Raw genomic sequence first — 25,045 nt, forward strand, 5'->3', positions numbered from 1 at the left:
TCAGCTCAACACTGAGGGCCAGGGTCAACCAGTTGCTTTTATAACCAGAAGGTTGACCCCTAAAGAGAAGAGTTGGTCACCTATAGAAAGGGAGGCCTTTGCTGTGGTCTGGGCCTTGAAGAAGCCGAGGCCATACCTGTTTGGCACTCACTTCATTGTTCAGACAAACCACAAGCCCCTTCTATGGCTCAAACAAATGAATGGGGAAGACCCCAAATTGTTGAGGTGGTCCATATCCTTACAGGGAATGGACTATACAGTGGAACATAGACCTGGGAGTAACCACTCCATTGCAGATGGACTCTTCAGATATTTTCACTTAGACAATGAAGACTCATCTGGGCAAGGTTAGCCTTCTTGTCCTTCGTTTGGGGTGGGGGATGGGGGTTTTGTGGGAAAGTACCCTCTTTCTTGGCGTGGTTACCCCCATTTTCTGCCTCTTGTCAGTGTGTTTGACTGTGTCCACTGGGATCTTGTTAAGCAGGACCACAGTAGTTTTGCGCTCTCCTCTAAATTGTACCTTTTTCTTCCCACAATTGGCATACTGGTCCCCCCCCATGTAAGTTCCTAGTATGTGGTACCTAGGTGCCCAGGGCACTGGGGTTCCAGGAGATGCCTATGGGCTGCAGCAGTTATGTTGCCACCCATAGGGAGCCCATGCAAAGGGTTCTGCAGGCCTGCCATTGCAGAATGCGTGAACCGGGTGCACGCACCCGTTTTCACTACAGGTCACTGCACCAGGTCACTGTAAGTCACACCTAGAGTAGGCTCTTTCAGCCCAGAGGGCAGGGTGCAGGTACCTGTGTGTGAAGGCACCCTGCACTAGCAAAGTTCCCCCCCTTCAACTCCAGTTCCATTTTCCTGGACTTTGTGAATGCGAGGATGCCATTTTACACGTGTACTGGACACAGGTGACTATCTATGTCCAGCTACATATTGGTAACTCTGAACTTAAGCATGTTTGGTATCAAAAATGTTGGAACCATACCCCAGTACTTTGACAAGTATTGGAAGTATGATTCCATGCACTCTGGGGGCTCGTTAGAGGACCCCCAGCATTGCTACCACCAGTCTTACAGGGTTTTCGGGGAAGCCTAGCTGCTGCTACTACCCCTAAGACAGGTTTCTGCCCTCCTGCTGCTTCATCTGATCAAACTCAGGAAGGCAGAACAAAGGATTTCCTTTGGGAGAGGGAGGTAACACCCTCTCCCTTTGGAAATAGGTGTGACTGGCTTGGGAGGGGTATCCTTGGTTTCTTCTGTGCATAAACCAGTTCACACCGGTCCAGGGACCCCCAGTCCCTGTTCTGGCGTGAAACTGGACGATGGAAAGGGTAGTGACCACTCCCATGTCCATCACCACCCCAGGGGTGGTGCTTAGAGCTCCTCCAGAGGGTCCCTGGGTTATGCCATCTTGATTCCAAGGTTGGCAGAGAACCCTGGGAGCATCTGAGTGGCCAGGTCAGGCTGGTGATGTCAGAGACACCCTCTGATAGGTAGTTACCTGGTTAGGTGTCTGAACCCCCTCGTTGGGCTTTATAGGTACTTCCTCTGGGGTGGGTCCTCGGATTCGGGTTGCAAGATTCCAGCAGGACTCCACTGCAACCTCTGCTTCAACTTCTGGCCACTAGAACTGTGACTGGACCCTCCAGGAACTGCTGCCAGCTTTGCAACATTTCCCCAGCCGTGCATCCTCAGAAGACTGCAACTCTTAAGCCTTCACAAGAAAAAGAAGAAATCTCCCTTGGAGTGAAGGAGTCACTTCCCAGCAATCGCTGGCACCTACAGCAAGCGACAACTGGCTGCGTGGATCTCCTCATCTTGAGCTGCGTGGATCCTGCATCACGGGTGGTGGTCTGGAGTAGTCCTCTTGGTCCTCTCTACCAACTTTGGTGGAGGTAAGCCTTTGCCTCCCCACACAGGACAGTACCCCCATGCACTGCGTCTCTTGCAGCTGCCAAGGCTTGTTTTCATCTCCTCCAAGGGATCTTCAGGTGACAAGTAACTCCAGTCCCCAGCACTCCATCCTGCAAAGCACAGCCTCCTGCGTAGTTCTCCTCCGGTGTGGGATACTCTTTTGAAGTGCTCTGTGGGCTTCTTCTGCAACTCCTGTGTCCCCTCCCTACGGGACTACTGTGGGTGCTGCCTCTGCTCCTGTGGGCTCTCTGCTACACTGAGGGTCCCCTGTGACTCCCCTGAGTCCTCCTGGGCCTTGCTGGTCCCCGGTAGCACCTCTTTTCCACTAACCGCGAGTTTGCCTTTGCCAAGGTTTGTTGGTGGAATTCCTACACCGACACCCGTCTGCAAACTTTCTTCCAGAGTGGCACATCATCTGCATCTACTCTGGAACTCTTCTCCCGGCTCCAGGGCTGCAGTGCTGACCTGTTCATCAAAGTCGACCAGCTCCTGCATCCACAGCTGGGTGGGTAGTAGCTCCTATTCCTCCTTGACTTCACTGTGACTCCTGGACTTGGTCCCCTCTCTCTACAGGTCTTCTTTCTTCAGGAATCCACCACTAGTTTTCTTGCGGTCTTCTCTTGATGTCTTCTTTTCTTCCTTTTGGGTTGTTTGGGGAAAATCTAGTGTTTTACTCCTGCATTCCCGGTCGCTGGGAGGGTACTGCGATACTTACCTCTATGGTTTTCTAGTACTCCCAGCTCCCCTCTACACATCTTACTTACCTAGGTGGGGGTACCTTATTTGCATTCCTTTTTTTTTGTATATGGTTTGTGCTTCCCCTAGGGCCACTATTGGGAATTGCTATTTGCACTTTTTTTCTAACCTTTTCTATGCCTATTTCTGATTGCTAGTGTATGTATTTAGTATATTACCTACCTCCTAACGGGAGGGGGGTTACTTTTCTAGTATTTTATGGTGATTTGCTCCAAGAATAAAGTACCTTTATTTTTGTACAACTGAGTGTTTTCTTTCATGTGTGTAAGTGCTGTGAGACTGCAGTGGTATTGCATGAGATTTACATTCTCCTAGATAAGCCTTAGCTGCTCATCCACAGCTACCTCTAGAGAGCCTGGCTTCTAGACACTGCCTACACTTCACTAAGAGGGGATACCTGGACCTGGTACAAGGTGCAAGTGCCATAGGTACCCACCACACACCAGGCCCGCTTCCTACACCAGTCGACCAGTTCTGAGCCAAGACGCCCCACTCCAGAGCAAACAAACTGAAAACTCTTGCAGCCGAGATTGACTTCCGTGTCATCTGGTCGGTCCCTCTTTTGGCTCCATCCAGGCTGTCAACAGAGGCATCCTCGGCCACTTCAGAGGATTCTGAGCTACCAATCCTGCAGTAGCTCCATGAACACCTGGACGGCCAGCTAAAACAAATCCACATCCAGCCGGGTACTGGTTGGATCCTAGCGAAGCCCCCACAGGTGTCAGAGTCCTGTTCCTCAGAAGAGGAAGTTGTCTTTTGAGGAGGCCCTTAATCCTGCTCTGACATCCACAAGAAAACTAGGAAACATGATAGAGCCACCTCTCTGCTGTCTCCTGTTCATGCCTCTCCTCCACTTCCTCTCATCCTTCCCCTGCTTCTCCTGTTTTGCCCATGGGTTCTCCACAAAGTTCATGTCAGGGCTCCTTACACTCTGGGATTGGGGGCAGTCCACTGGCACCTTATGTCCATTGTGACCCCCAGTAGCACCTGGAAGATCTACATCCCTGGGATGATTATGATGCAGAGCCTTGTCTGACACATACCCAGATCTGTACACTACCTAGCCCCCAGATAATGTTACTTTGTACCAGGAGGCCCTACAGGGAGCTGCCGCCTTTCATAAGGGGGTGATGCATTTAGAACTTGAGGAGGATGACTTCCTCATGGAGACATTGTCCTTTACCCAACGCTCATTCCAATACCGCCTTATGCTTAAAGGGATCCTTGAACCAGACAGCAAAATCTTCAAGGAGTTAGGATTGTCACCCATAGGGATGATAATAAATTTAAGGCATCGCCTACTGTTCCGCCATACCTAAGAGTCCAGTTACCCTGTGACTCTTTGGTGCATGTGGCTTGGAAGCAAGCTAATACTCAGTGGACAAGGGACGTATCCCCTCTGGAACAGAAGAGTAAAAAGATTTACACCGTAGATGAAAGTGTAGTAGGGAAGTCTGCTGCTCAGTGAGGAATTGACAACTCTATAGGCTTTCTCTTCCGTTATACCCTCACCCACTAGGATCACATGGTGGAACTTGTCCAGCATTTCCCAGAGCACTATCGCAAGAAGGTTGATGGTGGAGGGAAAACTCATGTTCAACATCCTCTGCGCTTTGGATGGTGCTTTTACGGATGCCCATGGGGTAAATACTAGTATCTTCTTACATCTCCACGTGGTCCAGCAAGACTTCTTGAACATGCCTTTTGACAGCCAGAATATCTTCAGCCCTCAGCTCGATCAGATGCTGGAGAAAATACAAAAAGGATACAGAGGCTGCCAAGCAATGGGTGCCCTGTAAACTCCCATCCCTCCTAGTTCTTTTTGCCGTGATGCGAATAAGATCCCAGCTGCAGAAACCTCTTCCACTTTCTACAGGCCCATGCAGCAGACAATCTCACAGGGATACTATAGGGCTGGATACAGGGACATTAACAACAAAGACATAGGACCCCCAAGTGGCTGCCCCTACTTTACAGTGACCCTCTAGTCACCCCCTTTTACCACCAACCACACAACACTTGTCAGGGGAAGGTTGCAGGGCGTTTTGTTGACCTTTGGGTTCTCAGCTTTATACCACAACAAAACAGACGGTGTACCCTCTTATTGAGAACAAGACAGTCTTAGTACCCGCAGACAGCACAACTGCCATGTTCTACATACAGAAACAAGGGGTCACACATTCCACCCAGCTGTCAGGAGTAGCCTGTGGCATTTGGCTGTGGTTGATAAATTACTGAGTGCATCAGCTTCTCCAAAACGTTTGTGGGGTGAATGTAAATTTTTCCAACCTGCTCATCAAGACACACCAACAAGACCACAAGTGGAAACTCCACTCCAGGTCCTACTTCCAGTGGTGGGGGTTTCCTCAGATAGATCTGTTTGCCACCGCTTAAAATGCAAAATACCGAAACTTTTCTCAAGTTACCACACCCGCAGTCCATAAGCGATGCACAATGGAAGAACTGGTCAGGGATATTTGCCTATGCTTTTCTGCTTCTACAGTTTCTAGTCTGCAGACTGAGGCAGCCATCCCTCACCCTCATGCTAGTGGCTCCAACCTGGGCACTCATGCCAGCCACAGTACTCCCCCATGATAGAGCTCTTTCTAGGCCAGACCTTCTTACAGAAAACCACACCACTCTCCTGCACCCTGATCCACAGCAGCTAAACCTAATAGTTTGGCTCCCAAGGTCTTAGAGTTTGGTTACCTCAGCATTACAAAGGAGTGTACATCTATTCTTAGAGAAGTGTGCAGGCCTACTACCAGGGCCTTTTACACAGCTAAGTGTAAACGTCTTATACGCTGTTGCCTTCTCAAACTTATCAATCCGCTCACATCATCAGTACAAGACTAATGGCCCTCATTATGACCCTGGCGGACAGCGGTATTTTGGTGAAAAGTACTGCCAACAGGCTGGCGGTACCTTTCCCCAAAATATGACATTGGCAGTTTGGCTCAAGCCAAACCGCCAATGTACCACTCCGTCTGCGAGGGCGGTAACAGCTGCCGGGCTGGAGACTTTAGTCTCCAGCCAGGTGGCAGTCACTGTCCCACCCGCGGGATTATGACCCCGCCTACCGCCATGGTTTTTGTGGCTTCCTTACCGCCAAAAAAAAAACATGGCGGTAGACAAAATCAGTGACAGAGAATCCCTTCCCTGTCACTGATAGGGGTCTTCCCCTCCCCAGAGACCTCCCCCACCGTCCCACTCCAGACCCCCTGACATAGACGCACATTCTCGCACAATCATACGCATGCATACATTCACTCATACTCACATTCACCCACACATGCATACATTCATTCACACATACATACAAGCACACACGCATTCACACAACACACAATACATGAACTCACACATACACACACATTCCACATGCAATTCACACCCACATTCATGCACACACAAACATACACACCCCCCCACACACTCACACACACACAACACCCCCGCCCCTGTCGAAGCACCTGACTTACTTTATTACAGGTGATCCCCCTGCAGGAGACAGGACAGGGCGCTGCTGCCAGCAGCAGCGTCCGCCAGCAGAACACCGCCAGGCCATATCATGGGTCATGATATGGTCTGAGGTGGTCTACTTACGTGGCGCTGCTGCTGGCAGCAGCGTCACCTTACTGCTGTCTGCTCCATGACCGTAGCCAGAATTCCGCCATCCTTCTGGCAGAATTCTGGCTATGGTCATAATATGGCAGCCGGCTGGTAGCCACGATGGCGGTATTTTGGCGGCCGTCGCCGTGGCGGTAGGCTTTTTTTACAGCCACTGTCATAATGAGGGCCATTGTCTGTTACTTCCTTCACCTTCAGAATCAGACCTCACCTACACTTACATTCGGTTGCATCTGGCTGCTGTGGCTGCCTGCCTACCTACCGAACGGACAGCATCATTTGCTCTTCAGAGTACCAGTCATTAAGAGTTTCATGGAAGGGTTTAAATGGGTTAGACGCCTCAAGCTCCAGTGTGAAACCTTAACATCATTCTTACTAGGCTCATGGGCACTTCTTTCAAGCCACTTCATTCTAGCCCATTGCAGTTTCGGTTGTGGTAAGTAGCTTTTGTTGTAGCCATCACTTCCCTTAGACGAGTCAGTGAGATGCAGGTTCTTACATTGAAAGAGCCTTTCTTCCAGGTTCATCACAGTAGGGTGGTTCTCAAAGCCAATCCAATTGAGTTGCCAGTCTTCTTTCTGCACCCCAAGTCTGTAGCAGAATGCACTTTATATACTCTGTATTTCAAAAGTACTACATTGACATAACAAAAACATTTTGTAAAACACAACCGCTATTTGTATCCTACTCTAAGCCACTGCATTTCCAAGGCAGTTGCACATTGACTTGTCAAGTGCATTCAGACATGTAACACTAAAGCTAATAGGTGCCCCTCCCAGACCCCATTCTTCTCAAAAGAAAGGGGCTTTTATTGCTTTCTTAGGTAATACACCACTAGCTGACAGCACTACATACTACAAACGTGTTTACTGTTAGACCCTTCAGCCTTAGGCTGGTCTTCCTTCAGACATTTTGCCTCTCTTTCTCCATTTTTGCTTTACATATTTTTGTTGGTCCTAGGACACTGAGCACTTTACCGCTGCTAATCTGTGCTAAAGCAATATTTAATTTACCTGTACATCCCTAGTAAAGTGCACTATGTGCCCAGGGCCTACAAATTAAATGCTACTATTGGGCCTGTTGCACTGATTGTGCCAACCACTAAAATAGGACCTAAAACATTTCAGGCCTTCCACTCCAGAGCCTGTGTGTGCAGATTACACTGCCATGTCGACCTGGCAATATAAAACGTTTGGCAAGCTCAAACCTTCCTCTTTAATGCATACCCTAGGGTATTGCCTGAACAGCCCAAAGGGCAGGGTGCAGTGTATTTCAAAAGCAGGACATGTGCTTTTTATTTCTGTATGTCCTGGTGGTGAAATACAATTACATTTGTTTTCCACTACTGCAAGGCTTATCTCTCCCATAGGATAACATTGGATTTGCCTTAGTCCAGCTTACAAGTGTAGCTTCAAAATGGGAAGAGATGACCCCATCATGTTTGGTGTCTCTGGAATTACAATTTAAAATCCTAGCTTATGGTGAAGTCTGATTTTAAATTACAATTCTGAAAATGCCACTTTTAGAAAGTCAGCATTTTCTTTCCTTAGCAATTTGGTGCCTGCAGCCTGTGTCTGGTCTTATGATTGGGTGTAGTCGGCAGCTGGGCTTTTTGTATTCCTCTGAGACAGCCACACGCAAAGGAGCTTAGGTGTTACTTAATGGGTCATCCTGAGCAGGATGGGAAGGAGGAGCTGGACACAGCAGCACTTACACCTGAATAGGCTGCATAGTGTATACATACAAAGGGCTTCAATAATCCTGTATTGTCACTGCAGCCAGCTAGGGCAGGGGAGGCAGGAAATTCCACAACCAGAGCTCCAGTTTATAAATAATGGATCTCAAACACCACCACTTCAATACAGTTCTGGACATGTGGATACTCAGCCAGGAAGAAGGACTGTTGTGCTGCTGAAGGCCTGCCACTGTGCTGAAGTGCTGTTTTGCTGCACTTCTTCTTTGCTGACCTGTGCCTGCTACCCTCTTGCCTGGGAGTGAGAAGAACTGGACCTGCATGTCTTCATCACAGAACCCAGAGGGACTCCAAAGGCTAGTTGGGTGGTCTCTTGATCTGAAGTCTCAGGGACTGACCAAGCACCCTGCTCTTACACTTAGACTCTGCTTACTGTGAGTCTGCCCTGCCAAGTGGTGCCACTCCAGTCCTGGATCCTTGGAAGCTGGCCTGATGTGCTTTGCTCCAGCAAAAGTGGTGCATCCTCTACTGCGGGAGCAGAACCAACGCATCACTGCTGGTGCATGGAGAAAATTGATGCATCACCTCTACTGCGTGGGTCAGAACTGGTGCAACCAGAATCGCAATGCCACTGCACCTTGCATCTCGAAACCAGTGACCACCTTGAGAACTGAGACTGCATTGTTTTTCTTCGTGTAAGGTCCTTGATTTCCCGTCGACAGCAGCCTCGACAATGCCACTGCAACTCTGCTTTACAGCCCCTGCTCTCAAATTGGAACTTAAACATCACCTCGACTGCCTAATGCATCCTCGACTTCAGCGCATTGGAAACTCCAACAGCAGCCTCACCACATATTTGAACCAACGCACTGCTGCTGTTGTGTGGAGAAATGCAACGCATCCCCTCCACTGCAGAACCGACTCATTGCTCTGCAACCCAGATTTAAGGTACTGGCCCTGAACTTTTGATTTTGTCCTTGTCCGGTGCGACCAGCTATCCCTGGTTAGCGATTTTTGCTTCTAAGCACTGTTTTACAGTTTAATCTTTAAAAAATCAAACTCAAGTTCCACTTGTTGGATCTTTTCATTTTGATCTATATTTATTTGTTAAAATAAGTTCTGATTTTTCTTGGTGTGGGATCCTTTTTGTGTGGTGTTTAGCTGTTTTACTGTTTGAAGTGTTGCACAAATACTTTACACATTGAATCCAGGTTAAGCCTTACTGTCCTGCGCCAAGCTACCATGGGTTTGAGCACAGATTAATTTGGGTTTTGCTTGTGCCTTACCCTGACTAGAATTGTGGTTACTGCTTGACCAGGGCTCAAACCCCAGTCAACCAACGAACCAATTTCTAACACTTACATGGTAAGTAACATTTTCCTTTCCTTGCATCTCCGGTATCTTTGTCTATACAGTTGAATTAATCATTCTGCAAACCCTTGCAAAACATCTTCTTATATTACAACTTTTGTAAGTAGCACCCTAGCCTGACGTTTCGTATTGTTGGCTAAATGATTGCTACTACCACATCAATAGCATTTTCATTTAATTGTTTCGGGTGTCTTTTTTTTTTTTCCCGGATTGTTGGGACTGATTTTATCTTGCATAATTCATTACTATGTTTTCCTTCACTCACTTCCTTCACTTGTTCATATGGATTTTTCATTTTTTTAATCCTTGAGACGATATATTCTATAGACTTGGAAATCTCTGTAGCCTCTTATAATTCAGGACATTTTCCTAATAATTTTTCTTGTATTTTTCATTATTTGTGCATTGTACTGACTGCAGACAAATTAATTATTTTTTGTTATTGCAAAGTCATAGTTTACTCATTCCTTGATGAACAGCAATATAGTTTTTAACACTCTTGTTTATGTTGAATTCTGCAAAAGAGTCTATGCCCTTCCAGGACTATGTTTACTTAATCGCCAAACCTGGCTTTGTAATGTTACTAAACTTACATCTAAATCACTCTCCTCCTCAGGGAACTATGTGGCTTCTGGTAACATCTCATATGTTTTACGGCCATGTATCCCTAAATTATGCAATAAAATGTTGTTTCCTAAATTCATTACATTTTTCTCCCCCAGTTGCAATACAATAAAACTTAAACAACGTAACCCACTCTTTCCACAGCAATACTGGGTCACCAGCTCCATTCAGGCTAGGACATAGCTTCATTCAGGCTAGGGTGGGGTTTTACATGTAAACAAAATGTAGTCTGCCTTTATTCAAGGCAGATGAGGGCGGAGCAATCTGTAAGCATGTGACCTGACGTCATCCATGACTCTGTGAATGTTTATGCTGTATCACATGTATTTGTTTACAGTATTTGCATTGACTCAGACTGGACATGCTCTGCTCTCTGCTGCCAGTACCTGCACCTGCCACACAGCAGCATTCAGAAGTGCAGTTGGAGCAGCTGCACTGAGTACTGAAGTCAGGCGCGTGAGCACACTTGAAGGACAACGCTTTGGGGGTCATCTACTGGACGATGGCAATGAGGGCAAGACCTGTCTGAGGAAGATGAGCTCCATGTTGGCCATCAGCTCCTCCAAGGCAGCCCTCGTAAGTGACCTGTTATTTTAATGTGTGCGATTCTTGAAACAGCTAGCAGGGCCCTGGCCGGGGGAAGCTGAGATTCTTGTAGGGTGTGGATATTGACCACGAGTGGGTATCAATAGCACTAGGGGCCTCTTGTATTCAGATTCACCGACTCTGTAACTAGCAAATAATAATGTCACATTAGGTTCTGTGAATTATGGGGTAGAGAGAGTCAAGCGAACAAATTAACAGATTGAGCCAACGGCCAAGCCTTGAAAAAATGTGGCACATATAAAAAAATATGATAAGGTGCCTTCAAAGTTTAAAAAAGAAAGTGTATTTCAATTACACATGGAAGCTTTTCACCTGTCTGCATCAGATTATATGAAAAGAATTCATTAAAAGTGAGAGGTTTTAAACATCAGCTAAGAAATATTCCTGCCACCAACCTGAAAATACGCTACTAGCGAAGTAGGAGCCATGTCAGCTGTAATGTGTGCCTTATATGTGACATAGATTCTTACTATAGCCTATATACCTATTTAAAAAATGCTACAGGTTTTGTACAGCGTGCACAGCCTGAACTCGTATTTGAAAGTGCTCTCATTTCTGTTAATTAACAGAAAGAAGGCTTGGTACAATAAAGTATTTTCCTAGGAACAAACAGTGTGGTCGAGGAAAGAAGCCAAGATTGATGCTAGAGATGTTTTTGGGTTCACACTGTGCAGTTCAGCCACTAGAGCGATATCGCTTTCTGATATCAAAAGTTGAAGCTTTATTATTAACTCTTGGAAGATGTGATTAGAGAATGGGTGCTGGGCAAAATCCACATTTTATTTTTGGCAGCTTGACATAGTGCAAACCTTGCCCAATGCCATACCAGTGATCCACATACTACTTACATGTTTGAAATTTTTTATCACAGGGAGATTTTCAGGATGCGTAGCCAGGGCCGGGATTCAAACGCAGTTCCCCATATTATTGATTGGCAGCTGGAGCCACTATACATCGCCTCCAATGAAAGCCTGTCTCCAATAGCTGATCCAGAGACAAGTCTCTGTTTGTAGCAGATATACAAGTGTGCTCCTCAGCATGACATTCATGTAATCTCTGGCACTGTGAATGTTCATTTTCGTTTCTACACCTCAACATCATATAATGTGTCTTCTTACTTCACAGGGAGTCCCCGTTGCTCTACCTGATGTAGTGCTTCACTACTTATCTCGTTTTCAGCACTTACATAACATATCAGGAATGCACTTCTGAGTTCACAGAAGACTTTTATTGTTGTTAATTCTTCCCCAACCGCTATTTCGTAAATGACGAATCAGTAGATTTCAAGCACACGTTAATGCACAGTTTGCAATATACACAGCAGGTTATATTTATAAGATATTGAATGCAAGGCAAAACAAATACTTCACCGTGTGAGAAACTATTTACAGCTTCATCTTTCTAGGTTCTGCAAGTTGATGACTCCTTGTCAACTGCGAGAAAGAGATATATCTACCCACACGGGATGCTGGCAACTGGCGCCAAGTTCCAGCACAAAGTCAGGCAGATTCGAATCTAATTCTCTGAAGCCTGTGACATCCGTTACAAAGGTGTGCCCCCTCCTCTCAGACTCGGGAAAACTACGCAAGCCTTTGGAGATTGGCCAGATCTCCTAGACTGCTCCTCTTCCCAGGCTCAAGCGGAGAGAAAAACACCCAGTGTACCCTCTCTTATCAGGTCTAGTCTACTGTGAGAAGAAAACATCTTGGTTCATCTTGTGCAAAAACACAGCTTGGAAAAATACAGCTTGGATTCTCAACTGCAATGTCTAACTCCACGTTAAAGGCAATAGGCAGCTAACCTAAATATCAAATGCAATGTATAATATCATGTCAAAGCCAATAGGCAGCTGAGCTGAATACAAAATGCTATGTCTAATATCATGTCAAAGCCAATAGGCAGCTGAGCTGAATACAAAATGCAATGTCTAATATCATGTCAAAGCCAATAGGCAGCTAGACTGAATACAGCATGTCAAAGCCAATAGGCAGAATACAGAATGTAATGGCTAATGCAATGTCAAAGCCCATAGACGGCTAAACTGAATACAGAAAGACATGGCTAATACCATGTCAAATCCAATAGGTGGCTCAACTGAACAAAACATACAATGTGCTACTGGTGAACATTGAGCAACTAATATGCGCAGTGGTGAAACACAAAGTCATTGGTCAAACTTAATCAATGGCAGGACACCTGATCATGTCACTCCTCAGCTGCACATTAAAGGGACCTCCTTTAATCAGCAGCCTCCTGCACTAGGCATGTTTATGCCAGATTCTCCACAAGTAGTGTTCTTAGAGGGGTCCTGACTCCAGACAGAGGCTACTCAGCGATGTAAGAGTGGTGACACCCACGGTCTCCAAGGTAGCTCAGATTTCTCAGGACATAACACAGCAGGATATTATTGTGTATTCCTCAGTGTAGGCAGTGCAGGCATCCACAGCTTTGGTCCTGGGGTCAGATGCACGGGGCTTGGATTACAATGTTTGTCACACACCATGCCTATTTCCCCAGCCCTCCTTGGTAATTTCCAGCTTGCCTGCTCAGTTCATTAATTGTCTAAACGCCTCACTTCTTACAAATTACATCAGCCGCTGGTGCTCACGCAGCCGTATCATAGTGATGAATATGTCTGAATTCTTTTTTAAAACAATGAATTCAAAAGTCAGAAATATTTCTGGGGTTGCCGATTTCCTTAGGACTCCAGCTCAGTTGTTCCTGTACAGAACGGATTGAATTTGTCTGGAAGTTATACTTCTCAATCTTCTCAATACCAGAGGTGCCGGTTTGCTGTTCAGGTTCAATTTCGTCTGAGCTTATTGTCAAATTGCGCCGTGGGTTCTGAGAGGATTTGCCCTCACTGCATTGGACGCAATTGGTTTACTTGTTTTACCAGTTGAGAAGTTTGAACACTTCTCATTTATGCCTTTGGTGTTTTGTAGTTTCCCTTTAAGTTTGAGCTAGAATTTTCTTTTGGGATTCCTTGAAGAGCTATTTTTAGGTCTCGCCTGCGACAGGGCATGCGCTCTTGTTTGCAAGAGATTTTGTATACAACAAGAGGCTTGCAGCCCACCCATTGCTTAACGTGTGTTAGCTCTTCTCACTTTTATTTCATGCCTTCTAGTTAGCCAACCCATTCTGGCTTCACTTCCTTTTTCAGTTGGAGCATGGATCAAGTACTGATTGATTGCTATCCTTCAGCCGACCGTGCTGCGAGTGAGGCACTACTTTTATCTTTCTTATTCTCCAAAGTCCTTGATGAAGCTCTTGCCATTTGTAGCTATGTTATACTATTCAACACATGCTTCAAAGAAGCCATTTTCTCCTTTGAATGGTATGATTATAGTGGCAATGGATATTATCTGCTTTTATTGTGAAAGCAGATGTTATCTGCTCCCTAATTTATCATAACTAAGACTTGGGCACAATTGCTTCATTATGTGATAGGATTGTTTTGCCAGATGTCATTTTTTTGCACACATGGGTTGACTAACGGATTTGCTCAGAATGAGAGGAGAGCTGTGCCAACACTAGCAAAGCCAGTAGGTCTTGCCTTTGAGACTGTTGTCTGTGCAATTGTCTTATGTTGATGCTGTATACCATGGATGGGCATTGCTGACTTTTGCAGTGATTTGTAGGACTACAATGCATCCAGCACTAATGTGCTTAAAAAAAATTAATTAGCCCTGGCTGCGTTAAAGTGCTTTAAAAAAAATACCTCTAGCCACACTGCAAAGCATCCGCATCTCTGCACTGCATGGCCACAAAATATTGCCAAAGTCAGTAACTCTCATAGGTGAGACTTTGTTTTTGCCAGTGCTTGTTTTGTTTTTGGGGTTGGTTGAAAGGATAGCAGTGTTTAAGTCATCAATCAATGTTTGTAGTAGATGAGACTATATTTTGACCACTATAGGAAAGCATAGACTTGGTGTATCATGTTTTGGGGGCGGTTCATATTTAAGTAAATGATTGAGCTTGATATGACTGCAACCTGCAATTTGAGTTCCCTAAACACTCTTGGTGGTGGAGTTTGAAGTTTTTAATATTCCCCTTTCCCTTGTGGTTTCTTGTTTTGATGCTTTGCTCAGTGGAATGAGTGCTTGTTTCCAGTATATCTGTTTTGTGAGGAATGTGGTTTATTATATGATGTGGTTGTGCGACCTCTCCATATAATAAAGGCACAAATCCATATTGTGTCCAGTCAGGTTTGTTTGAAAAACCTTAGCTCAATCAACCTTGGGTAGCCTTAGCTCAAAGTAGTCAGACTTTATCTTAGGAACAAGTGTATAGCATTAAAAAGTACTAAAACAGTTGAATTTGAAGACCGCGTAACACATAAAAAGTCTGACAACAGTTTATTAAAATAGGTTCTATTTTTTACTTTTAAATAGACCTCTCAATGACAAAAATCCACCTGAGGGTTCCGGAGATTAGACTTTTTAAAGAATAAATAAATAGCAAACTTTTGCTTGGCAATTTTTTTTTATTGTAATGGGCCATAATAGTGTGAAACTTTCAGAACTTTTGTGAAGTAGCAGATAACTAATTTAGCACTCTTAGGGCGACCAACTCCAGCAGGCGTTAGTCACATGGACATATAAGATCAAGTTGACCAGTTACCTCGCAGTCAAAGCAGTTTCCAGTCCAGTTCCAGGGTCTGTGGGTGAACCACAATAGATTCTAATGAAGTTGTCCTGATGCAGGGGACACAGGATGCTGAAGATGCTCAAGAATGCTGAGTTGGTAGTTTTTTTGTAACAAGCCTAGTTAAATGGCCAGCAATGGGCGCCAAACAGCCGGCCTTCCCTATGCACTGGTTGTGTGCAGTAAGTATAGAGGTATGGCTGCCTGCCATAAGCCGCACCTGGGCCTCCCTCCTGGAGGGTTTGTCACCACCAAATCCCGGGACAGTGTTTCCAAGGCTAAGTTTGTTACCTTGTTTTTTTCCACTGAGTTCCACCTCCTCTTGGGGGCCGGAAAGCTATTGTCTGACTGTCTCTGCTGGAATCAGGGTGTCATCCAAGGATTCCACACTTGTGTAACTTTCACATCTCTCCTGGTCCATTGCAGCAGGCGTCCACGCGTAGCTGAGAAGTAGGTTTTGAATCCTACCTAATCCAGTCCATAGTTTTGGGGAAGATGGTATTTTTTTTCTACTTTTTAGGTTTTCTTCTTCACGACTTAAAGTAGCTCAAAGAAAAATCCAGGTCTAAGGGCATCTCTTGGTGTATATAAATAATTAGTTTTTTTTCCTGGTTGCTTGCTTTGATTCAGCTTATGCTGTTTTTTCCTTCCTTCCTAAGTATTCTGCTACATCTCCATTTTGTCCCCTGATAGCTCTGGCGATTTCAGTTTTGCCTGCTACTAGAGTATTTTTGTTTCTCTTTTTAGACTTTTTTCCGTCCAATCAATGGATTTTTCAGTCCCCTCCTTATGGACAGCACTGAACCTAGTTTTCCATAAATCTTGATCAGTCACAATCTTTTGAGAGTAGCGAGCTGTACCGTTGGTGAAAGAGGACATCTGTCTATCAAACGGTACCTCCAACATATAACGGCATGCTTTATATGAAAGAGATGTCTTGTTGTAGAGTGTGATGAAGCTGGGCACTTTCTTGCATTGAATACTGCACTGGGCCAGCTGCTAAAAGATCATACCACCAACTTAATCTATAATATAAGATGTTTCAACGACATTTTTGTCATGGAATCTTTCAACTGGCTTCTGATCATACAGCAAGTGGAACTCAGAACCTTCTCAGACTCTAATTGTATCCCAGATTCATTGATGTGTACTTAAGCTTTTATTCCCAAACCCCACACTCACAAACATTGTCAAAACCCTGGATGAAGAGAACTGGGGTTTCTTTTGTTCCTATTCAAAGACAACGTATCCTCCCAAGTTTTGGCAGCACAGGTGGTTCTCACTTGTAGTGGCCTGTAAAATATAAAACTATGAATGGGAATATACCCAGCGGCTTGCTCATTTCTCTGTCAGCCACATGGTTTGCTTTCGAAGAGCCTTGGTAAATTAACTGTCTGTTACCACACAATATATGTTTAGACATATCTGAGATCTCCGCATATATTGGTTCTACACCTTGCTTCTTCCTCCAGCTTTTCATAGTATATTTTTGAGAGACAGTTGGGCACAAGCATAATTTGTTTTTCTCTTGAGTGCAAATAATTTAACTTTTTCTATAGTAGTGTATTAGTTTTTAGCACACGTCGCACAATGTTTTTCTGATAATGCACACTCAAGACCTGTAATCTAAATGTTTTGATGATTCCTTTCAATGTAGACATAGTAAGAGGTTTGATAAAGACTGTGGCATGCTTGTGACCTCCATATTTTAACACACAAAAAAATGTGCTTGAGCCCAGCAGTCGGCAGTTACAGTACCATAACTCATAATTTTATATTAATTGTGTCGTCCAAGCTTAATTTCGTTTTTAAACTGGATTGTTTGTCTTTAGAGCAAGTTATGTGCATAATTACTACTACTGATGCGCATAACTGGACCATCATAGGCATTTTAATTGCAAACCATGATCTTTTTAACTAATCCTCATGTAATCCGGTGATTATCTAATTATGTAGAATGTTAACCTGTTTTGTAAGTAAAACATAAAATAAGGGACTAATTAGACCCACTTAATTACGAGAGAGCAGAAATCCAGAAGGAATGCCTCACCAAACTAGAACTGAACACGTTTGTATGTTCTGCGTTTTTTCTTCTAGGTCCAGAACCTTACTCTTATTAGCATGGAGTTGCACGCACGAACCCGCAGAGACCTGGAGCCAGACCCCGAATTTGATCCAATTTGTGCTTTATTCTACCGCATTTCCTCTGATGCAGTTCTTGCAAATTCTGAAAAAAATTTACTCACTGGTGCAATAATGATTGAAAAAGATGGAACAAGCAGCTGCAAAGGTTTGTTTGTTTTTTCTTACCAAGCATGGTTAGAAGCACAAATGCAGTACAGAATTTCATAGTGTCTTAACTGTTATTTATTGTGATAATTCATTTATCTGAAACCATTTTTTTGTTTGAAAGTTTTTATGTTGCATGCACATAATTTTTGATCACTTGCTGCCAGTCTTTAGGAACTTGATTTTCTTTATTGAGTTGAATTATCTAATCCTTGCTACACCCAAGCACACAACTGAGTTACTCACGGTGATCTTGACCTGTCATGCAACATTTTTTTGTGGTGGTGTTTTTTTTTTTTATGTACTTTACATACACGAGACTGAGCTGTATTAGGCACCATAAATTAATGCGAAAATATGGAGTTGGAAATTATCTGGAAAACTTAACCAGTTTACAGAACAGCCAGCCTTTTAAAGCTATAAATCATGATAATTTCACAAAACTACCAAGATTTTTCATCTGTAAAGAAAGGCATCCGATATTCTTCCTTTTGAACATTCAACACAAGTGCATTCCATAGTCTGAGTCCAATGATGAAAAGCCTTCTGTTGTTCTGAAGCTTACAATTTACTGTAGGGATCAATCAGCCAATCAAGATATAGAGGATACACATTTTCCAATTGTTTTTTACTAAGATATCAGGGTCTTAGCAAAATAGACCCTGGGTCCCTCTTGGGGAGCCAAAAGTTGAATGTGTTGTTGTGCTTTGTAGGCAAAGCAATTATGCAATTTGTCTGTCCAGGATAACTCCACAGACGTTATTTCCATAGTCCAGTGTGAAATCAGTGCTTCTACTTTTATTTTAGGGACACTGCAGAAAGATAATCCAACATCATTTGATGTTGACATAGTTTAAACTATGAGGTTTTGGTTGAAGGTTGAACAGACTCCTAGATGAGGGCGGCACAACCTTACATTTATAACCTGATTTATAGATTTCATGAGGAAACTTAAAAAAGTAGGAGTTGATAGGCACAGCACCAGAGAGACATACGTACATGTTTAATCCCATTACCATAACCTGTGTGTTGTATGCATGATGCTTTAGAGCACTATGCTGGTCAGCAGTTTCATTTGTGATCTGTAAATTATCTGAAGGCCAATCAACCCAGAGGTAATCAGCATAAGACTAGTATTTCAGGCCTCCACACCTAATCATATTGAACAGTGGTCAAATAATATGTAGAATAAACTATGATGGAGGAGAGGGATGAACACTGTGGGACTTCACAGTTAATTGAAAGAGGAATGAAAAGAGGAAACATAAAGTCACAATTTAATACATTGATCCCCTGCCCAGACAAAGTATGCCAATCAACAGAGCAATTGTGATTTATCACTGACAAGAGTCATTAGCTGCTCTAAGATCAGTGAGTGTACCATAGTGTTGAAGGCTTCCAAGAGGGTACTACATTATATAAAGAGACATATGCCCTTATCTGATGTAGTTAACACATTACCCCAGACTTTCACAAGAATTGTTTAGATGCCATTTATGGGTTTAAAACCAGATTGAAAATTATCTCATTGTGTGCATCTCTGTAAAAGCCTGTACTTCAATGCAGGCTGTTTTCTTAAGATTTTTCATGGCCATGTGATGATAATTGGTTGGGGGTCTCGTTAATGATCCTCTTTTTCAAAAAGTTGTTTAAAATGGCTTTCTCCAGATCATCAGGAAATAAGCCCAATAAAAAAGGAACAATTAACTGAATTCAGAACATAGGATAAAAGAGTTTCAAAGTGGCCTCTGGTTACAAGAGGATCGTCTAATTTGCAAGTAGGCTTGAGTTTGTGTAGAATATTTGGGCAACTCTGTTCACATACATCCTAAAGTCAAAGTAGGAGGAACATTAGAACCGTGGTACATAACAATGTGTGGATAGACAAACCAGGTTCGGAATCTTGGAGCCTTGAATGTTGTTTATTTTCTGCTTCATTAAGTCCATGCAGAGATGGTAAAAGGTTCCACAGTTTAAGAGTACTGGGGCTTTGTTTATAATTGATGGAAGGTTTTTCCCCTCAAATGTCACTTTTTCTTGGCTACTACAAAGTCCTTTTCACACGAGTAGAGTACTGAAAGATTGGACTGCATGCAAGGTAGATTCACCAGTCTGAGCAAGTAGCCAAGGTTTCAATTTGTAGAGCAAGTTAAAATGGACAATGAGACAGTCATGTTTGTGTACTGAAAGGTTGCCAGAACTGTGCAAAAACATTATCTACTTAAGCTATAATTAAAAAAGGAACAAGTGAGAAAAATAAGTCATTGCCCTAAAATTAGTTTCATAGACGTTTGATAAAAACAAAACATTGGCAATAGTGGATGTCCTTAATTGGGTAACACTGCCATATGTTTTTAAAATACTTGAAACGTATTCAGTGTGTAACCATCTTCATGTCAGCGGCGCATCTACTTGTTCTTTTGGTCCCATATAGTGTGGCAACAAATTATGGCAGCACTTTCATTATGTAAGAGCTCTGATAGTGGCCTTGTTGATCATACCAGGGCTAATACTATAGTAGGGTTTGAATACTTGCAGTTTCAATCCCTGTTATAGCAATTTCCTTATTTTGCCACCTTTCAGCAGATCTACATACTGGGGCTGGAGGAAGCAGTAAGCAATAGTGCCAGGGCTGGAATGCCTTTGGGTCTGCAAACCTACTAACTTAGCATGTTTTGAGAATTTTCACAAGCTCTTCCCTAATCTTTTCCAATGCTGAGAAAGGTTGGATATTTACTCCCGACAACAGCAGAAGCAGAAGTTCTTCCAGGATTGGGGAAAAAAGTGGTTGGAGGAAAGTGAACTTGTAAACGCTCAATTGTTTGCATGAACAAATCTACACATGCATATTTGCTCGTGTTAAAATACAGTTAATAAATATTTTCTAGGAATACGATTTCCTGGTCTACTTCTGTAAGTTTTTGTGAATTCATGAAATGGGTGCACTTTTGTGACTTTTTTTGAAAGAATTGGGTTCCTTAGTAGGTCTGGCATTAACCAAGACATTTTGTTTTTTGTTAAATTTCTATTTCTCTATCTATAGGCTGGCTTTACTGTGAGTGATCACATTCTGCTGTTACACAAGGAGCATATTGGCACACAAAGTAGTTTTGTTCAGTGCCAGGAACTACAATCAATGGTGTAATGAAACTGGATGGGCCTCCATGCACAGAACATGGAGGGGCCTCCCCCTCCAGACTCACTCAGGGCAGGGGCTGTGCGGACCCCTGGAGGAGTCCCCCCGCACCGCAGGGGCTGCGGGGCCTTTGTTGCACCACTGTAGGCACTGTGTGCTTTATGAGACCCCCCCAATTTTTTTTGCTTGTTGCCAGTGTTTGTTACCATGGTGGGACCTGGCAGCTCCCACAACAATAAAGTGTTACAAAAGCCATGTCAAAACAAGACGAAACCAAATGACTCACAACACGTCAGATCAGTTGGCTTTGCCAGTGCTTGTTTATTTTCATGCTTTCCATAATCTTGTAGAAAATGGTTGCATGTTTTTCTGAACATTTTATTTTGTAAGCAAAGAATCATCAGTCTTGCTTACAGGCTTCTGCAAATATTTGCATCTAATCAGAGAGCATTCTGGGAGCATTATACTTAACCTCATATTGTTAAACTTTTCAAACGTTTTAATATATATATATATTATTATTATTTTTTTTTACTGGAACCATTGTCAGTAGTGAATGTAACCTTAAAATGTTTAGTTACAGTGCTCACCCTAATAATAATGGCTTTTCATTAATGAACCATAAATACAAGTTTGAACACCATCACCAAATGGAAACAGGTTACCTCAACTGCAGACAGTCCCTTCTATGTAAACTGGTGCCAAATGGTTTGTGCTACAAGGGGTTGGACCTTCTTGTCCCAAGGACAAAGTAAACATGAAAACTTGTTGTCCTTGACCTCAAGGAATACATCCCGGGCCTTGGTTATATAGGAATTCCACATCCCTGCTTGTAAACTGATTAGTCTCTTGGCAGTGCCTAGCATCGGAAACCTGTTTTGTAGAGGTTGCACTACCAACTGAAAAGTTTATCCTTACATTATATAGTATTAAATTAAATACAGTAAATAAATAATGAAAGACAATTGAAATATTATCCTGCTAAGGCTTTACAGTTTAGAAATTGATGTAAGCAGTACTGATCTTGAGAACACTGACAATGTAAAGGTTGTCTTTGGGAAGAATGACATTAGAAGCACTGGCAAACAATATTAAGGACAAATACATATTCAAGTATTAAGCTTAAATAACCTGAACTGGCCAATAACTTCAGCTAATGAGGGGGCCTTGTTTTTAATAAATTAGGTCACATTGCAACCTTTTTCACACTAGAGTATTAAACGCTGAGCCCACATTTGCTTTTCATTAGGAAAGTGCAGCTCACATGTTTGGTAGAGCCTGCCTTGCATACAACCCATTCACAAATATGTACAAGCAAACTGCAGATTTGATTTGCTTGTTAAAAGGAGATATATCCCATGCTTGGACCTAAATCTACAGTTGCTTACAGTATGGAAATGTACATGAACTTTAAAAGTATTCACCAATACAACCCATGGAGCTGTATCTGTAGTAGATGGAATATTTTGTGGTTGTGGCTTTATTAAAACCAATATGTAGTGCTCTTAATTACTTTCTGTTGTCTTGTTTACATTTTTACATGTTTTTAGGCAGCAGAGAGAAGGCACCACTACTTGTTCGATCTGGTGTTACGGGCCTGGACATCATCTATGCTACAGATGAGAAACAGCTCTTTCAAGAAGTTGTTAATCTTGTGAGAAGGTACATTGGCAAATTTAATTCCTTGTATTTTATTTTAGGAAACAGCAGTTAAAATTCCCATGATATCTGACAGAAGAGAAGAACATAAATGACACAACCAACACAACCAGCATTTATTTACTCCTTCAGAAGTGCAGAGTGCACTGTAACTTTTGCCTGGGAAAGTGATCTGTGCACTGTATGATAACACTTTCTTTTCTGCTCCTCAGTGAGGGAAAAGCATTAGGTATCAGGTCGCTATGTCACTTATTAATCGATTTTGCTGGCAAGTGAATAATTAGACTTAGAAACAGAGGGGGTTATTACAACTTTGGAAGAGGTGTTAATCCGTCCAAAAGTGACGGTAAAGTGACGGATATACCACCAGCCGTATTACGAGTTCCATAGGATATAATGGACTCGTAATACGGCTGATGGTATATCCGTCACTTTTGGGACGGATTAACACCTCCTCCAAAGTTGTAATAACTCCCAGAGTTTTTTAAATTCATGTTTTCATTATCCTCTTACTCTTAAACACATTAACGTTCTTCCTGAAATATTTAACATGTCCATTGTGTGATTGGTTTGTCCATTAATAATTTCGTGGAGAATAATTGAGCCTGCTGAGGAAATTAAAAGTTGTGTTCCTTGTTTCAGATTAAATCTGTTTATTCATAGAACCCTTCAAATCAGACTATAGCCTGGTAGGGAAGGACTAGGAGGAATAATACTGCAACTTTACAGGATATATTTTCTTTGTGGCTGTTAACACAAACATAGACTCCTATAACTACTCTAACTTTACCTTCTGCGGTATACGGGAAAGCAGTACTTATGTTCATCTATTTTTTACACAACGAAACTGCATTTGCTGACTCCTGAATTCGTAAATATTGGTTTCTTTAACGTCACTTCAAAAAATATATATATATATTCAGTATACTTCAACTGCAATCCTTCCCCCTGAAGAAAGGCCGTTTCTTTTTTTGGGGTTCGTCTTTTTTATTTTATTTATATTTTTATTAAAAGGCACAATTTAGCAGCAAGTGGATAATAAAGAAAAAACACATGCAGTATAATTTTTTATAAATAATGTCATATATTATTCTTCGCACAAATCTCCAATTTCTGTACCATATAATTCATACATCGATAAAGATAGTACCCTCAGGGTGTTTCACTATATACAACACCAACCTCTTGTTTCTATAATCTTTAGGAATCGTATATGAACATCATTATATTAACCTAAATAATGCTGCACTGTTTAACCTCTTAGGTGCGGGCGTCGGCCACTGGCCGATGCCCACACACCCTCCCTGGTGCGGGTCACGACCAGTGGCCGACACCAGGAAGGGTATTAATAAATCCTCGGGTGCGTCGCACCCGAGGATTTTTTTTAATCTTCCCCCGGGAGACACGGAAGTTTCCGTGTCTCCCCCCCACCCGCCCCTTTGTGACGTCAGCGTGCCTCGAGGTGCGCTGACGTTTCAAAGGTGTTTTCCCCATCAAAGCAGGAAGCAGCCTTGCGGCCGCTTCCTGCTTTGATGGGGAAAACGGCCTTTCCCACGTTCGGGAAGGCCTCGTAAGAAAGGGGAGAGTCTCCCCTTTCTTACGAGGCCTTCCTGAAAGTGCTTCCTGGCCCCCGGTCGCAGCTGTGCTGCGATCGGGGGCCAGGAAACACTTTCAGGTTTCCTGGCCCCCCGATCGCAGCACAGCTGCGATCGGGGGGGCCAGGAAACACTTTGAAAAGGCCTCGTAAGAAAGGGGAGACTCTCCCCTTTCTTACGAGGCCTTCTGAAAGTGTTTCCTGGCCCCCGATCGCAGCACAGCTGCGATCGGGGGCCAGGAAACACCACTAGACGCCAGGGATTTCACTTTGGGGGGCGGCCCCCTCGGAAAACGGGCCGCCCCCCCCTGGCATAATTTTTATTTAAAAAAAAAAGGTAGGTGCCCCCTGGGGGGGGGGGGGGGGGGGGGGGAGGGGGGCGTGATCGCGCCCCCCCCCGGGTGAATTTTTTTTTCTTAAAAAAATAAAATAAAAAAAATAAAATAAAATGACAGGGGGTCACCCGTGGGCAGGGTGACCCCCTGTGGGGGCAATATTTTTTTTTTAGATGTTGTAGGGTTTCCCTGGGGGCCATTTTGGCCCCCAAGGAAACCATACAACAACTAAAACAAAACAGATGTATATATAGATCTATATATATCTATGTAGATAGATATATCTATGTACATGGATATATCTATAAATATATCTATGTAGATAGATAGATATATATAGAGGTAGATCTATATCAATCAAAGAGATTTATAAAGCGCGCTACTCACCCGTGAGGGTCTCAAGGCGCTGGGGGGGTGAACGGGGGGAGGGAAAGGGGCTGGGAGGTTCACTGTTCGAAAAGCCAGGTTTTGAGGCCCTTCCTGAAAAGAAGTAGGTTTTGGGTCTTGCGAAGGTGGGCTGTGAGGGCGTTCCAGGTTTTGGGTGCAAGGTAGGAGAAGGATCTGCCCCCGGTGGTGGTGTGTTTGATGCGGGGGACAGAGGCGAGAGAGAGGTCAGCTGAGCGGACGTTTCGTGTGGGGGTGTGGAAGGTGACTCTCGTTGAGGTAGGCAGGGCCTGTGTTTTGGAGTGATTTGTGTGCGAGGATGAGGATCTGGAAGGTGATCCTTTTGTCAATGGGGAGCCAGTGGAAGGATTTGAGGTGTGGAGAGATGTGTTTGTGTCGGCGGAG

At 43.5% G+C, this 25,045-nt stretch overlaps 1 protein-coding gene across 4 annotated transcripts in view; it reads left to right on the top strand.

Annotated features, from left to right (window-relative positions):
• REV3L (REV3 like, DNA directed polymerase zeta catalytic subunit) overlaps window positions 1–25,045 on the top strand; it is a 948,974-nt gene that overhangs the window by 661,258 nt on the left and 262,671 nt on the right. For all 4 annotated transcript variants that reach the window (XM_069234598.1, XM_069234599.1, XM_069234600.1 and 1 more), the window contains exons 17-18: window positions 17,341–17,533; window positions 22,219–22,330. In XM_069234598.1, coding sequence (XP_069090699.1) covers window positions 17,341–17,533; window positions 22,219–22,330 — 305 coding nt within the window. The remainder of the gene's footprint in view (window positions 1–17,340; window positions 17,534–22,218; window positions 22,331–25,045) is intronic.

The sequence above is a fragment of the Pleurodeles waltl genome, chromosome 5, assembly GCF_031143425.1.
Source record: "Pleurodeles waltl isolate 20211129_DDA chromosome 5, aPleWal1.hap1.20221129, whole genome shotgun sequence".
Taxonomy (NCBI): Eukaryota; Metazoa; Chordata; class Amphibia; order Caudata; family Salamandridae; genus Pleurodeles; species Pleurodeles waltl.